The sequence below is a fragment of the Panthera leo genome, chromosome D3 (genome assembly GCF_018350215.1).
Source record: "Panthera leo isolate Ple1 chromosome D3, P.leo_Ple1_pat1.1, whole genome shotgun sequence".
NCBI lineage: Eukaryota > Metazoa > Chordata > Mammalia > Carnivora > Felidae > Panthera > Panthera leo.
In genome coordinates, this window is record NC_056690.1 from 66,895,552 (window position 1) to 66,908,723 (window position 13,172).

Sequence of the window (13,172 nt, forward strand, 5' to 3'; positions counted from 1 at the left end):
AGGCCTACCTAATACAAGGACTCTTTCCCTCTCTAATCTTCTACTTTAGGTTTAAAATTGCAGGCAAGAGTTTGCTAGAAGGGACTGTAAGTGAGCACTAGGCTATGAGAGAGAGTCTGAGGGGGTCTCTCCTTCAAAATCAGGACAGGGCAAGATAAAGCCAGGGGCATGAGCTCTCCTCACGAGCTCTGAACCTACTGTTTTAGCTTCCCAGAAGCCTTTTTGCTTTCTTCTTGATTCTTACCTTGTCTTGGGTTGGTGAGACTACAAGGCATCTAAGATGCAAGGCAACAGCCCAAGATAAGTCACAAGAAAGCTTACGATTAGGGACCAACAAATGCTCTAAACAGGCAGGGTTATAAACATTCATGGGAGGGAGAGGTTCCGGTGGGCAAGTCAGGGAGAGCTTCACGGCAGAGTCTTGAAGGATGATCAGGCCCTGGTTACATTCCGATGGGAGAACTGGGCTTTCTGGGAAGGGGGTAATGTGGGCAGGGTCGGGCAGTATGGTTGGCCAGCAGGCTTAGGTAGAAGAGTGGAGACAGACAGACCAAGAGAGGGAAGTCAGGGCTGAAATATACCCTCTGAAGAGCCAGAATTCCCCCTCCCAGGCCACAGGAACCACAGACAGGCAGTGAACCTACCTTGGACAGGAACCAACCTGCAGACCCGCCCTTGTTGTTGTGGCCAATATTGATCTTCATCAGCTGCCCCAGATCGGGAGCATCGAGAATGAACTTGTCTTCAGCTCCCCTTTCAAAGTTGTCCTTTTCATTTTCCAGCCTACGCTCCCCTGTACACACACACAGGCAAGAAACTTACAAAGGAGACCCGAAGAGGAGAAAGAACCAATGGTCTGCCCACTGAAGGTAGTCTCAAAAGTCAATAAGGCGGGAGGCTGGCGGGCAGGGTGGGGGTCAGGTGGTACATAGGTACTTTCTGTACTTGTACCCACTTTTGCCGTGAACCTAAAACTACTCTAACAACAGTGTTAAATTTTTTTTTTTTTTTAAGTCAACAAGAATAGCTCTACCCTGAGATCTCTGGGCTCTGTAAATCTCTCGTTGCAATCTCCAGTCAAGCTTGTCCTGTGTGTGGCTTGTACCCAGGTCCCATAACTGGGCTTCTGATTTCTATCTTAGTCTGGAGTTCCCATCCTGGTAACCACATGTGTACCCCCATCCCTGGAGCTGAGACCCTGCCTGGCTTGTACCAGTTGCTTGTCCCAAACTGGGAGCACAACCACGGAAGTTGGTCCAGGATTGTGCTGGGACCCTGACAGCCGACACACTTCCTTAGGCCTGCCTCCTTTTCTGGAAAACAGGACGGCCACCATCAGACACATTAGTTTCACATAGATTTTTTTTTTTCTTTTCTTTCTATTTGTCACCACAATCTGCGAGGGGGTATTATTAATTCTGTCTTGTGGATGAAGAAACAAGCTTGGAGAACTGAAATTACACGTCGGAAGTCACACTGGGTGATAAGCACGTCATTAGAATCCATTCTAACCTGTTCTTTCTGCTTTTCAATTTTCCATTATTATGTTCCCAAGCTTACAGGTCATATTAACCTTTATGGCCCCACCTAAGCACCAGCTCCGTGCTGATGCCATCCATTCACCTTCTCCTCTAAAATTTAATTCTTTAAATCTTTCTACGTTTTAAATGGCAAAAACTCAAAACCATACAGAAAGTAGTATAAAACATCTGTAGAGGGGTGCCTGGGTGGCTCAGTCAGTTGGGCCTCCAACTTCGGCTCAGGTCCTGAGTTTGAGACCCACCTCGGGCTCACTGTTGTCAGTGCAGAGGCTGCTTCGGATCTTCTGTCTCCCTCTCTCTCTGCCCCTCCCCCACTCGTGCTCCCTCTCTCTTTCAAAAATAAATAATTTAAAAAACATTTAAAAAAAAGGAAGACATCTGTACACCCACTGCCCAGATTTCAGAGGCAGAACAGATGCTAACACTTTGTCTAATTTGCTTGAGACCTTTCTCTGTCTTAAAGAAGACATAACTGGTACGTCTACAGTCTCACTGGCCATCCTGCCTTCCCCCGCCTTCTCCCTCCCCTAAATAAACACTATCCACAAGCGATATGTATCGTCCCCGTGAATTTTTGTTTGCACATGGAGGTATTCATAAAGAAAACGTGCTATTTTTGCATGTTTTAGAATTTACATAAATAACATCGCAGTGCATATCTCTCTGTCTCAGGTTCCTCATCCATACAGTGGGGATAATGGCACCACGACACAGGGTCCTGCTGTGAGGATGAACTGAATTGGTACACACTAAACACTGGTGGTGACACCCACCCATGGAAAGTGTTATGTTAGTGATGGAGGCTGTTGCTATCGCTCTCTAATCATCCTACCATCGTCGTCAACATACCCTGTGCAACTGACTTTCCTTTCAGTTGATATTATGCTTTTGAGATTACCCTGTTGATGCTGGTAGCTTGAGGTCATTTGTGGAACTGCTATATAAAAGTCATTGAATAAAGAAAATACTATTAATGTTTCTTCTGCTGATAGACATTTTGGTTGTGCCTGGTTTTTTGCTATTGTAAACAGCACTGAAATGGACTCTTTCATAACTGCCTTCCGCTACATTTCTGTGACAAATGTAGGTGTGTGGACACCTACAAAGAGTCGCTGGGTCCTGGGGTGTGCTCACCTTTGGTGTATTAGGTATTGTAAAATTACCTTCCAAAATGCTTGTACATCAATTATCACCAGCAGTGTATTCGGGGTCCCATTCCCCACAATCATCATTAACATATATACTTAAAAAGTTTATATCAATATATATACCATAGTATCTCATTGTGATTTTAATTTACATTCTCTTGATTATGTGGAGAGATTATAATATATACTGTTCATATACATATATATTTTTTGTGGGGGGGAGAGATATACCCATATATGTTGGCCATTTAGATCTTGCTCTTCTGTAATTTTTTCTGTTCATATATTTTATATTCTTTATTACCTCTCCTCTGTCTATGGTGTCTTTTATCATACAGACACTTTTTTTGTTTTAGTAGACTTCATAGATATTTTCCTTTGTTGTTTGTGCTTTTAGTGAATAGTTCAAGAAACTCCATCCTAAATTGAAATTCAAAAGACATGCTCTTAAAGTTTCTTCTAAAAATTTCATAGTGTTGCTTTTACACACGTAAGTCTGTAGCCCATCTGGAAGTTACCTTTGTGTGTGGTGAAAGGTAAAAATATTTAATTTTATCTTTCCTCATATGGTAAGACAATTGTTTGCACACCAATAATTGAATATTCCATCCTTTCTTTCTGATTTATAACACTATCTCTCTGTGTGGGTCTAGACTCTATTCTGTTTCACTGGTTTGTTTCTCCTTCTATCCATACCACACTGTTTTAGTTTTTAGAGATCTGTGGTATCTTTTAGAGATCAGAGTAAATACCCTCACTTATTAATATTGTTAATATTATTTTCCTTATTCAAAATAATCTTGGAAATAGTTAGCCCTTATGGATGGCAATTTTATTAGCGGCTTAAACTGTGGGATATTGCCTTTTGGAAATGTAACTGAAATTGCATTGCATTCACAGGCTAATCTGGGAAAATTTGACTTCTTAATGAATTTGAGACCATTCTCCTCCACGAGCATATTTCTCCGTTTAAATATTCTCGTATATCCTCAAGTAAATATTTATATTCTTTACAGAAAGCTCTTTTTGTTAGTTTTTCTTAGGCACCTTATAATTGCCATTGTAAGGTGCTATTAGGCACCTTAATATTGCTATTAATTTATTTTTGAATTAAATGTTCGCTTGTTGTTTCTATTAAGATTTATCTATTAATCTTGTACCCAGCATCTTTATTAAACTTTCTCTCCCATGGTTCTGATCATTCTCCTGGATTTTATAGTTGATTATTTTTCATGAAAGTTAAAATTTGTTTCCAAATGGACTGAGAGGTTGGAGTTTCTTCTAATTTTACTGACTGTGAGCAAAGAATCCTGTCTCTGTCTTATTGCTTAATTTCAGTTTGTTAAGATTTGCTTTGTGGTTTAGTATGTGGTCATTAAGTGCTTGAAAAGAATGTGTATTCTCTACCAGTTGGACACAGGAATCTACATAGATCCAGTAGATCAAGCTTATTAACTGTGTAGTTAAAGTCTTCTGTATCCATACTAAATTTTTATCCATTTTACTTATCAGTTATTGAGAGTGATGTATTAAAATCTTCCATTATACTTAGGCATTCGTCAAGTTTCTTCAAGAATTTAGTTAATTTCTGTTTCCCATATTTTGGGAATAAAGTAAAATTTATAAGCGTTCATAATTATTACATCTTGTAGGTTCGTTGTTCCTTTTGTCATTGTCCGATATACTTTTATTTCTCATAAAGTGGTTTTTGCCTTAAAGTTTAATTTGACGAATAATAATATAGCTACACAACCATCTTCTGTGTTATTGACATGCTCCTGACACATGTCATTCAGTTTTATTTATTCTCAGCCCTTCGGCATCACGTTTAAGCTGGATTTTTCTTTCTTTTCATTTAATATGAAAACACTATCCTTTCACTGATGAGTTTAGTTTATTTGTATTTATTGTGATTATTATACATTTACTTTTTTTTATGATTGGCCATTCTTTTTCTTTGTTCCCCTTTCCTCATTTCCTGCCTTCTATTGGATTTTATTGAGGCTTTATTCTCTTTATTCCCTCTATTGGTTTAGAAGTTACACATTTTGTATTGGGGGGGGGCATGGTTACTTTTACAATTTTAATATGCATACTGGACTCACTGAGGTCTAAAGTTCATCAATGTCTCTACTCTCCTATCACTTGGGGAATGAACTGTGGCCAAGAACCTAATTATGTTTTAACTTTCATTATCTGCCTTCCTTAATATTACTGTGTTTGAGTATTTTGGGTCCACATTTTCTCATGCCCTAGTGATAGTCATTATTAGAATTGTTTACTATAGCCAGTGCTTGCTTAGCTTTGTCACATAATTATCAATAGTTTTGCTCACTTTCTTCCCTGCTTTACCTGTCTTGTGAGCATGATTTCCTTTTTCTTTTTACTATTTTTTTAATGTTTTTTCATTTTTTTTTAATGTTCATTTTTGAGAGAGAGTGTGCACAGAGTGCGAGCGGGGGAGGGGGAGAGAGAGAGGGAGACAGCACAGAGCTGTCAGCACAGAGCCCAAGTGGGGCTCAAACCCACAAACTGCGAGATCATGACCTGAGCCAAAGTCGGATGCTTAACTGACTGAGCCACCCAGGCACCCCAGATTTCCTTTTTCTTAAAGCATATTCTTCAGTGGCTGCTTAAGTCTATGAGTGGTAACTATTTCTCTTTGTTTGCAAGGCAATTCATTAATTTTGCCCTCCCTCTGGAATGATAACCTAACTGGATCTAGAGTTCTAGGTTGATATATATTCTTGCTCAGAACGCTAAAGCTATTATTCCATGAACTTATGACTTTGTGTAGGTAGCAGACAGGAATTTGCTATCAACCTAATTGTTTCTGTGGAAGAGAATCTGCCAAATCTGGTTACTTTTAAGATATTTCCCTTTGCCTTTGGTTTTACCACAATGTGTCTAAATGTGGATTTGTTTTCATTTATGCTGCTCAATGATTCCTTCTGTTACTTTAATCTGAAAATTCGTATCTTTGCTCAATTTTGAAAAAGTTTCAGCCATTATCTCTTCAAATATATCCTCTTGCTTATTCTATGGATTCTCTATTTGGAACTCCTATTCAACATCTATCACAACTTACTCTGTCCTACATATCTCATGACCTCTCATTTATATTTTCCAACTCTTTATACCTCTGCTATATCTGAGTATTTTGCTCTTATTTGTGTTACAGTTTATAATCTCTATTCAGTGGTTTCTAATTGTGTTGCCTAGCACATCCATTAAGTGTTTATATTTGGTAACTACATTTTCATTTTCTATATTTCTGTTTACTATATTTTTCATGGGGACTTTTTATTTTCTTCCATTGTTTTGTTCATGTCTCTAGTCCATTTAAACATTCTTAAACTATAGTTTTTCTCAGATTATTATCTGAAATTCTGCAGGATTTAATCTATTGTGTCCGCTGATGTTTAGTCATGGTGGATTATGCCCTTGAGTGTTTGGTAATTTTGGAAAGTGAAGTCATCTCCAGTACCTTATCTTTGGGAATGTTATACAATGCTTCTGTAAACTCCCAAGGGTATTACTGGCACGGAACCAATTTTGTGTCCTTTGGGGGAGTGGGGGTTCCCAAATCACACCTGTAGTGTAAAATCGGAGGTCAAGCCCACATGTATGCAAGCAGGAGGTATCGATTTCTCAGCAACTGTCTTTTCAATCTAGAGCTCTTGCAGAGATAAGGTTACTGTACTGATGAGCAAATTTTTTCCTGGCCTATTTTTTCACTGAAGATGTTCCTGTGAACTTTCAGGGCTCCTGGCTTTATATGCGGTTCTAATTTTGCCTGTCTTGCTTCATGCAGGATGAAATCTCATTTTCTGACCCCAAATGGGGATGACAATCTATCCTGTAGATAACTGAACATGAAAGGTCCCTCCTTCCAAGAGCCACAGCACCAATTCAGAGCTAATTCTTTGGTTTTGAGCTCCCTCTTGATTTCTGGCACCTGGAGATTTCTCTTCTCTTCTTATAAGCTCAGCAATGCATTCTGAATTCTTTAATACATTGTGTCGAAAGTTCACACCTCGGTAGATTTTCTGACTCCTCTGTTATTTCACAAAATTGGAAGAAGCAGGAGAGACTCTCCATCCCAGTTCTACTGGCCCGAATGGTCTCCCAACACCTGCAGCCATATCTGTGTCCTCAGCTCTTGCTTCACCCATGAAGCCAAGTCTAATTCTATCCCCTGATCCCATTCTGGTCTGCATCAAGCCAGTGCACTGAATCAAGCCATGCCCAGCCACAGTCAAAATATAACTCAAGATGGAGCTTAAGGAGGTTAGGAAAGTAACAATTGAGCTCCCTGATGGAAGTAAAGCTTGGGTCTGTTCTTGTCTAGGATGAAGGACAATTTTAAATAGACCCGAACCCAAGAACACCTTATTCTGAAAACACATCACACACATACATTTTACAAGATGAGCACCTTGCTGCCCAGGGAAGGCTGTGACAAACCACACCACAGGCAGAATTATTGCTCAACAGAAGAGACTTGGAGCTGCCTTCCTCTGCCAGGAGTGGGGGGGGGGGGGGGGGGGGGGGGAGCCCAGCTAAGAAGCAGAACAGGGCACAGCTAGGGAAGAGAGGATTTCAAACCCATTACCCGTGTCTCCATACTCTCCGAAGATATTGATGACGACATCGGCATCGGTCCCTGCACCAATGACATCACCAGTGCATACCTTGACTTCGTACTTGTTACCTGGGAATGAGGACAGAGAAAGCCCCAGCTCATTAGGATCTCGAGAAAGAAGAAAAAAGGCCCCAAGGCAGCTACCACATCACCTACCCTTCCCTCCAGCAATACAGGAAGTGTCGCCATCGCTGTCAAAAACAGAGCAAGAAACAAGTTGCCTGACATTGGTTCCAAATGGTCATTGCTAGTATATACCTGTATCAAATCAGCACATCGCACACCTTACACTCACACAATGTTATATGTCAGTTATATCCCAATAAAGCTGGAAAGAAAAGAAAAGTCAAATGGTCACTGCTAAAGCTAAATGGTGTGCAGAGCATAAATCAGAGATAGAGGAAACTTCTGTTTTCATACTGCCTTGGGATGCAAGAATCAGCCCAAATGCCACACTGAACCAGACCACCAGCCAATCTCCCTGGATATTGAAATGCTTCTTACTGGCCCCACTGCACATCTACTCTGCCTTCTCCAATCTGTTCTCCACACACATCACAGTGCAAAAATTACTTGGGGAAAATACATTCTGCATGTGAAAATCAAATCTATATGTAAATTGTCAGGGCCATAACCAATGCAAAGACTGGGGCACCAAGAGTAGCCAGCGCATGCATGCTTCGTGGTCACCTTACTTAAAGATCTGTATCGCTTCTTCTATCTTTCCCCCAATTGCTGAGCAGAAACCCATGCACTGTAACCCACAAATGCCTCAGCCTTGCCCAAGGCCTTGTAGGGGAGATGGGCTCACTGTAAACTTCACCAACATGCTGAGCCCACCTAGGTCTCCCCAGCTGGAGCCCGCCTTAGGATGGGGAGCAAAGGACAGGCGCCGGTGTGTGTATGGGAAAGAAGACTCCTCTAGACTTTCTTTGGGTCCCAACAATTCCGAGGGCTGAGGCAATTTTCCTTTCCCTCCTCCCTTCCTTCAAAGACTTTCTATTTTTTATGTAGAAGAATTTTGTTCAGATTTCTTACTCCTAATATGTGAAGTTAATAAAAATTAGAGGTGTTTCACTAACTCAAAAAGGTATCTGTACCCTCACGCTTACTGCAGCATTCCTTATGACAGCCATGACATGGAAAAAATCTAAGTGTCCATCCATGGAAGAATAGATAAGGAAGTTGTGTTATAATTGTTACAATGGAATACTATTCCGCCATGAACAGCATTCCAAGAAGAGAATCTTGACATTTGCAACAACATGAACGGAGCTTGAGGGCATTTTGCTAAGTGAAAAAAGCCTGTCACAGAAAGACAAACATAACATGATTCCACTGATATGTGGAATCCAAAAAACAAACAACAAAACACACCCCCCCAATCCCCAAAACAAAAATTAAAAAAAAAAAAAAACAACCTAAATTCATAGATACAGAGAACAGATTGGTGGTTACCAGAGGTGGGGTAAAAGGGGGTGTGCAGAATGGGTGAAGGGAGTCAAAAGGTACAAACTCTGGGGCTCCTAGGTGGCTCAGCCGGTTACATGTCTGACTTGGGCTCAGGTCATGATCTCACGGTTCATGAGTTTGAGCCCCGTGTTGGGCTCTGTGCTGACAGCTCAGAGCCTGGAGCCTGCTTCAGATTCCGTGTCTCCCTCTTTCTCTGCCCTTCCCTTACTCGTGCTCTGTCTCTCTCAAAAATAAATGAGGGGTGCCTGGGTGGCTCAGTCGGTTGAGCGTCCGACTTCGGCTCAGGTTGTGATCTCACAGCTCCTGAGTTTGAGCCCCGCGTCGGACTCTGTGCTGACAGCTCAGAGCCTGGAGCCTGCTTTGGATTCTGTGCCTCCCTCTCTCTTTGCCCCAACCCACTCACACTCTGTCTCTGTCTCTCTCAAAAACAAATAAACCTTTAAAATAAATAAATAAATAAATACATATATAAATAAATACATAAATAAAAACATTAAAAAAACTTTTTTTTTTTTTAATGTACCAACTCAGGGCATGTGGGTGGCTCAGTCGCTTAAGTGTCTGACTCTTGGTTTTGGCTCAGGTCATGATCTCACAGTTACATGAGTTCAAGCCCCACATTGGGCTCTGCACTGAGTGTGGAGCCTGCTTGGGATTCCCTCTCCCTCTCTCTGCCCCGTCCCACTCACACTGTGTGTCTCTCAGATAAAAAAAACCAAAAAACAAAAAACAAAAACTTTAAAAAAATAAATTAAAATTTTTAAAAAGGTACAAACTCCCAGTTATAAGGGAAAGAAATCATGACATGGGATGTACAGCATGGCAACTATAATTAATAACACTGCATTGCATATGTGAAGTTACTGAGAGAGTAGATGTTAAAAGTTCTTATCACAAAAATCGTAATTATGCGTGGTGATGGTTATTAACTAGACTTGGGTGATTATTTCGCAATATGTACACACATCGAATCACTATTTCGTATACCTGAAACAAATATAATGTTTCATGTCAATTACACCTCAATAAAAACAAAATCGAACTGTTTTAATTGAGGCCCAGAGTTCCAGCCCCTCTGCCCACGGCCTCCTTGGGGCCTTCCCTGATGTCCTAGCCCCCCGGGCCTTTCTCCCCTGCATTCCTTGGTTCTGCTATGTTGTCTGTGCCGATGATTTCCAAGTTCACCAAGGACTGCCTTGTGCAGTCTGGTGTTTCCTGCAGGTGAGGCTTCTAAGATTTTCAGGAATTTACAAGAGGTCTGGGGCGGGACTTCCTTTTCACATATGGCTCCCCACACACACGTTCCCTAGCACAGTGCTGGGCACATACTAGAACCTCCCTAAGTGTATCGGAAAACAACTTGAGTTGAACTTCCTAAAGCTCAAAGTCCCGGGGAAGTTGCTCAGTGCAAAGGAGTGAGAGGTGGGGCGACAAGGAGAAAACCTAATTTCACTCCAACCCCATCTCGAATCCTGCCCCGCCTCTGCCATCTAGAGACGACACGATGCAGAATGTGGCAGGGCACCCATAGAGGACACCCCCCGACATACGCCACAGCCCTGAAGGCTGATCTTTAACTTGCTGAGAACCTGAGCCAGGAGGCAGTGATTCTCCCCTCAAACCTCACTCGGTGAGACCCATCACGAGAGAGGGAAGACCCTCCAATCCTGTCCCCAACCGAAGATCTCCGAGATTCTCACACACACCCCCCCCCCGGATCCCCATGAAGCGCCCCTGAGATGGGAGGCAGAACCATGGTCTTCAGAAGAGGCCAGACTCAGGCAACCCCGAGGTCAGTGGCTTGAAATCTGGGCCATATTTAGGCTAGCTTGCTGACAAGGCAATTTCCAGGTTCCCTCCCCCCACCCCCGCCCCCGGAAGCTCCTGAGACACACGGCTGTGAAGAACCAAGAAGGCCTTGGCCATGTCCAGCCGCCCCTGCTCCTGATCATCTTTCAAGTTGCAGAGGCCTCTGGCTGCGGGGTTGTTCTCTCCTCTCCTGGTTGGCAGGGTCTCTGAGAACCATTCATTTTGGCTCACATCCTTTCTCAGGTCCAGTCTGGGGCTCACTTCACACAGAAGCAAGTCCCTTCTGCAGGGTGACAAGATGCCCAGGGCCCCCTGGCTGGTGATACCAGGGGGGTGGGGGAGGCGCTAAAGGCCACCGCTGAGCATCAGTCAGTCAGAGGGCAAGAGGATGCCAGACAGCACTGGGCACAGGGCAGCAGGAGAAAGGATGAGGGGGGGTAGGGGAGCACTCAGGGCAGGAGTAGCAGACATTCTGCATCGTTCCAAAAGGCAGAATTAGACTTAGCACTTGAATTATAAAGAAAGATATTTTAGCTCACCAAAAGAAACATTTTCTAGTACCTGGGGCTATCCAACAAAGGCATGGGATGCCCTTGGGGGAAGTGAGTTTCCCATCCCTAGAGACATCTAAGCAGTCACTTTGTGACAAGCACTTTGGTGGAGAGCCATCTGTCAGGGAGGCTGTAAAGAAAATGCCAGAGGTGAGAGAATGTGAGAACACTAAGGGTCCTTTTCAATCTGCAATTCCATGACATTTGACCAGGAAAGGCAGCCTGCAGACTAGAGAGAGAAGCCAAGAGATGGAGGGGGCCCCTCAAAGTAGAGGGGAGGTGCCCGAGGCTGGTATAGGCAGGCCTGGGGAGCAGGACCCTATGCAGGGTTTAGGGAACACACAGCATCCCAGTCCCAGGGAAGTCCAGAGAAGGAGTCATCAGGGCTGGAATGAGGCAATGTAGGAGACAAGCCAAGGGTGGAAGGAGCTTCCAGAACTCTCTGGCTGAGGTGGACAAAGGGCCCAAGCCCAGGGGTCAGAAAGTCAGCTGAACAGAATGCAGTAGGAAATCGATTCTGGAATAAGGCTGGACTGTTCTCTCACCTCTGCAGAACTCTCTATGGCAAGATGGGGCCCCGGTTCTCCACATAGTTGGCTGAGTGAGAAGCAAGACACCCCCCCTCCCATGTGCCAGATGACCTCTGACCACACTGGGGAAGGGCTGAGGGCTGCAGCGGGGCGGGCAAGGCACACCTCACAAAACCACTCTGTAAAAGGCCCCGAAGATAGACAATGAGCCTTATTATATTACTGTTCTCCTGCTTTTCGTCCACATTTCCTCTTCAAGCAGAACCCCCATACTATCTGATTTGCCATTTTCCAAACAAGGCCGAGGGCCCAGCGCCAACCCGAAATTGTGATTAAATGCATATACAGTGGAAAGAGCAAGACGGGATAAAAGCAGGGCTTCATTCTCTCCCGGCTGCCAGACTGTCAGCACAGTGCATCAAGCCTTCCTCCCAAGTGGTCACGAGAGCCCCCCAGTTCCCCGTGATCAGAATTTCAATGAGCACAAACTTGCAATTCTGGTCACAAGTGGGTTTTTATGTGTTGAATTCACCCCTTGGATCTGGTGATCCATGTGAGAGCAAAATGCCCATATGTGAAATGTGGCTGCCTTCCTGGCAAGAGCAACAGGGCCAGAGGGAAAGGTCCAAGGCCAGTAGAAATCCCCGCCCTGGGGGCCAGAAGGGAACAAGGCAGGACAGAGAACGGGGATGGGAGGAAGGACTTGAAGGAGGACGGGCCAGGGCTGGCCCACCTTCTAGGGCAAATAATAGGCAACAGTCACCCAGGCCTTGCAGCTCACGAGGTCCCTGCACGTCCTCGACGACACCTGAGCCGTACAATGGCCACATGATACAGGCAGGACAGATACTGTGGACATTCTCATTTACAGATGGGGAAACAGAGGCTCAGAGGGCAAGGTGGCTTCCCGGGGGACACACAGCTGCTAAATGATGCAAGAGGGGCTCAAAGCCAGGTCTCCTGCCTCTGAAGTCAGGGCTCTTTTTTAGAGCGTGCCATGGCCTCTCATTCTCTATGTCAGGGGTAGGCAAAACCTGTCCATAAGGTGCCAGGTGGTAAATATTTTAGGCTTTGCAGGCTGCCCGGTCTCTGTTGCAACTATTCCACTCCGCGGCTGTATCATGAAAGCAGCCCACACGCAATACAGGAGTCTTCCACGCCTTCCCCACTCCCCCCACCGCCACTTCCCTGCAGGGCCAGTCCAAGACCCCCGGAGGATGCCTGCAACCCTGACACGGAACGCTTTATAAACTAGGTTTTCTCCTATCCATACATACTGTGACACAGTCTGACTTCTAAAGTAGGCACAGTAAGAGTTTACCAACAGTAACCAATCGTGTTACGACCGTAATAATACGCGGTAATAACAGCGAGGTGAACGCGGTCTCCCTCTCTCAAAATTCCTTCCTGCCCTGTACTCACCCTTCTCCTGAAGATGGGGGAGGACAAGAGCTGCCTGATGACGAACGGAAGAG

At 44.0% G+C, this 13,172-nt stretch overlaps 1 protein-coding gene across 1 annotated transcript in view; it reads right to left on the reverse strand.

Moving 5' to 3' along the window:
• The window catches only part of LOXHD1 (lipoxygenase homology PLAT domains 1), a 162,447-nt gene that overhangs the window by 118,413 nt on the left and 30,862 nt on the right, over nt 1-13,172 (reverse strand). Inside the window, exons 5-6 of the mRNA XM_042910747.1 lie at nt 7,305-7,403; nt 645-793 (exon numbers count right to left, since the gene is read on the reverse strand). Of these exons, the coding sequence (XP_042766681.1) occupies nt 645-793; nt 7,305-7,403 (248 nt within the window). The remainder of the gene's footprint in view (nt 1-644; nt 794-7,304; nt 7,404-13,172) is intronic.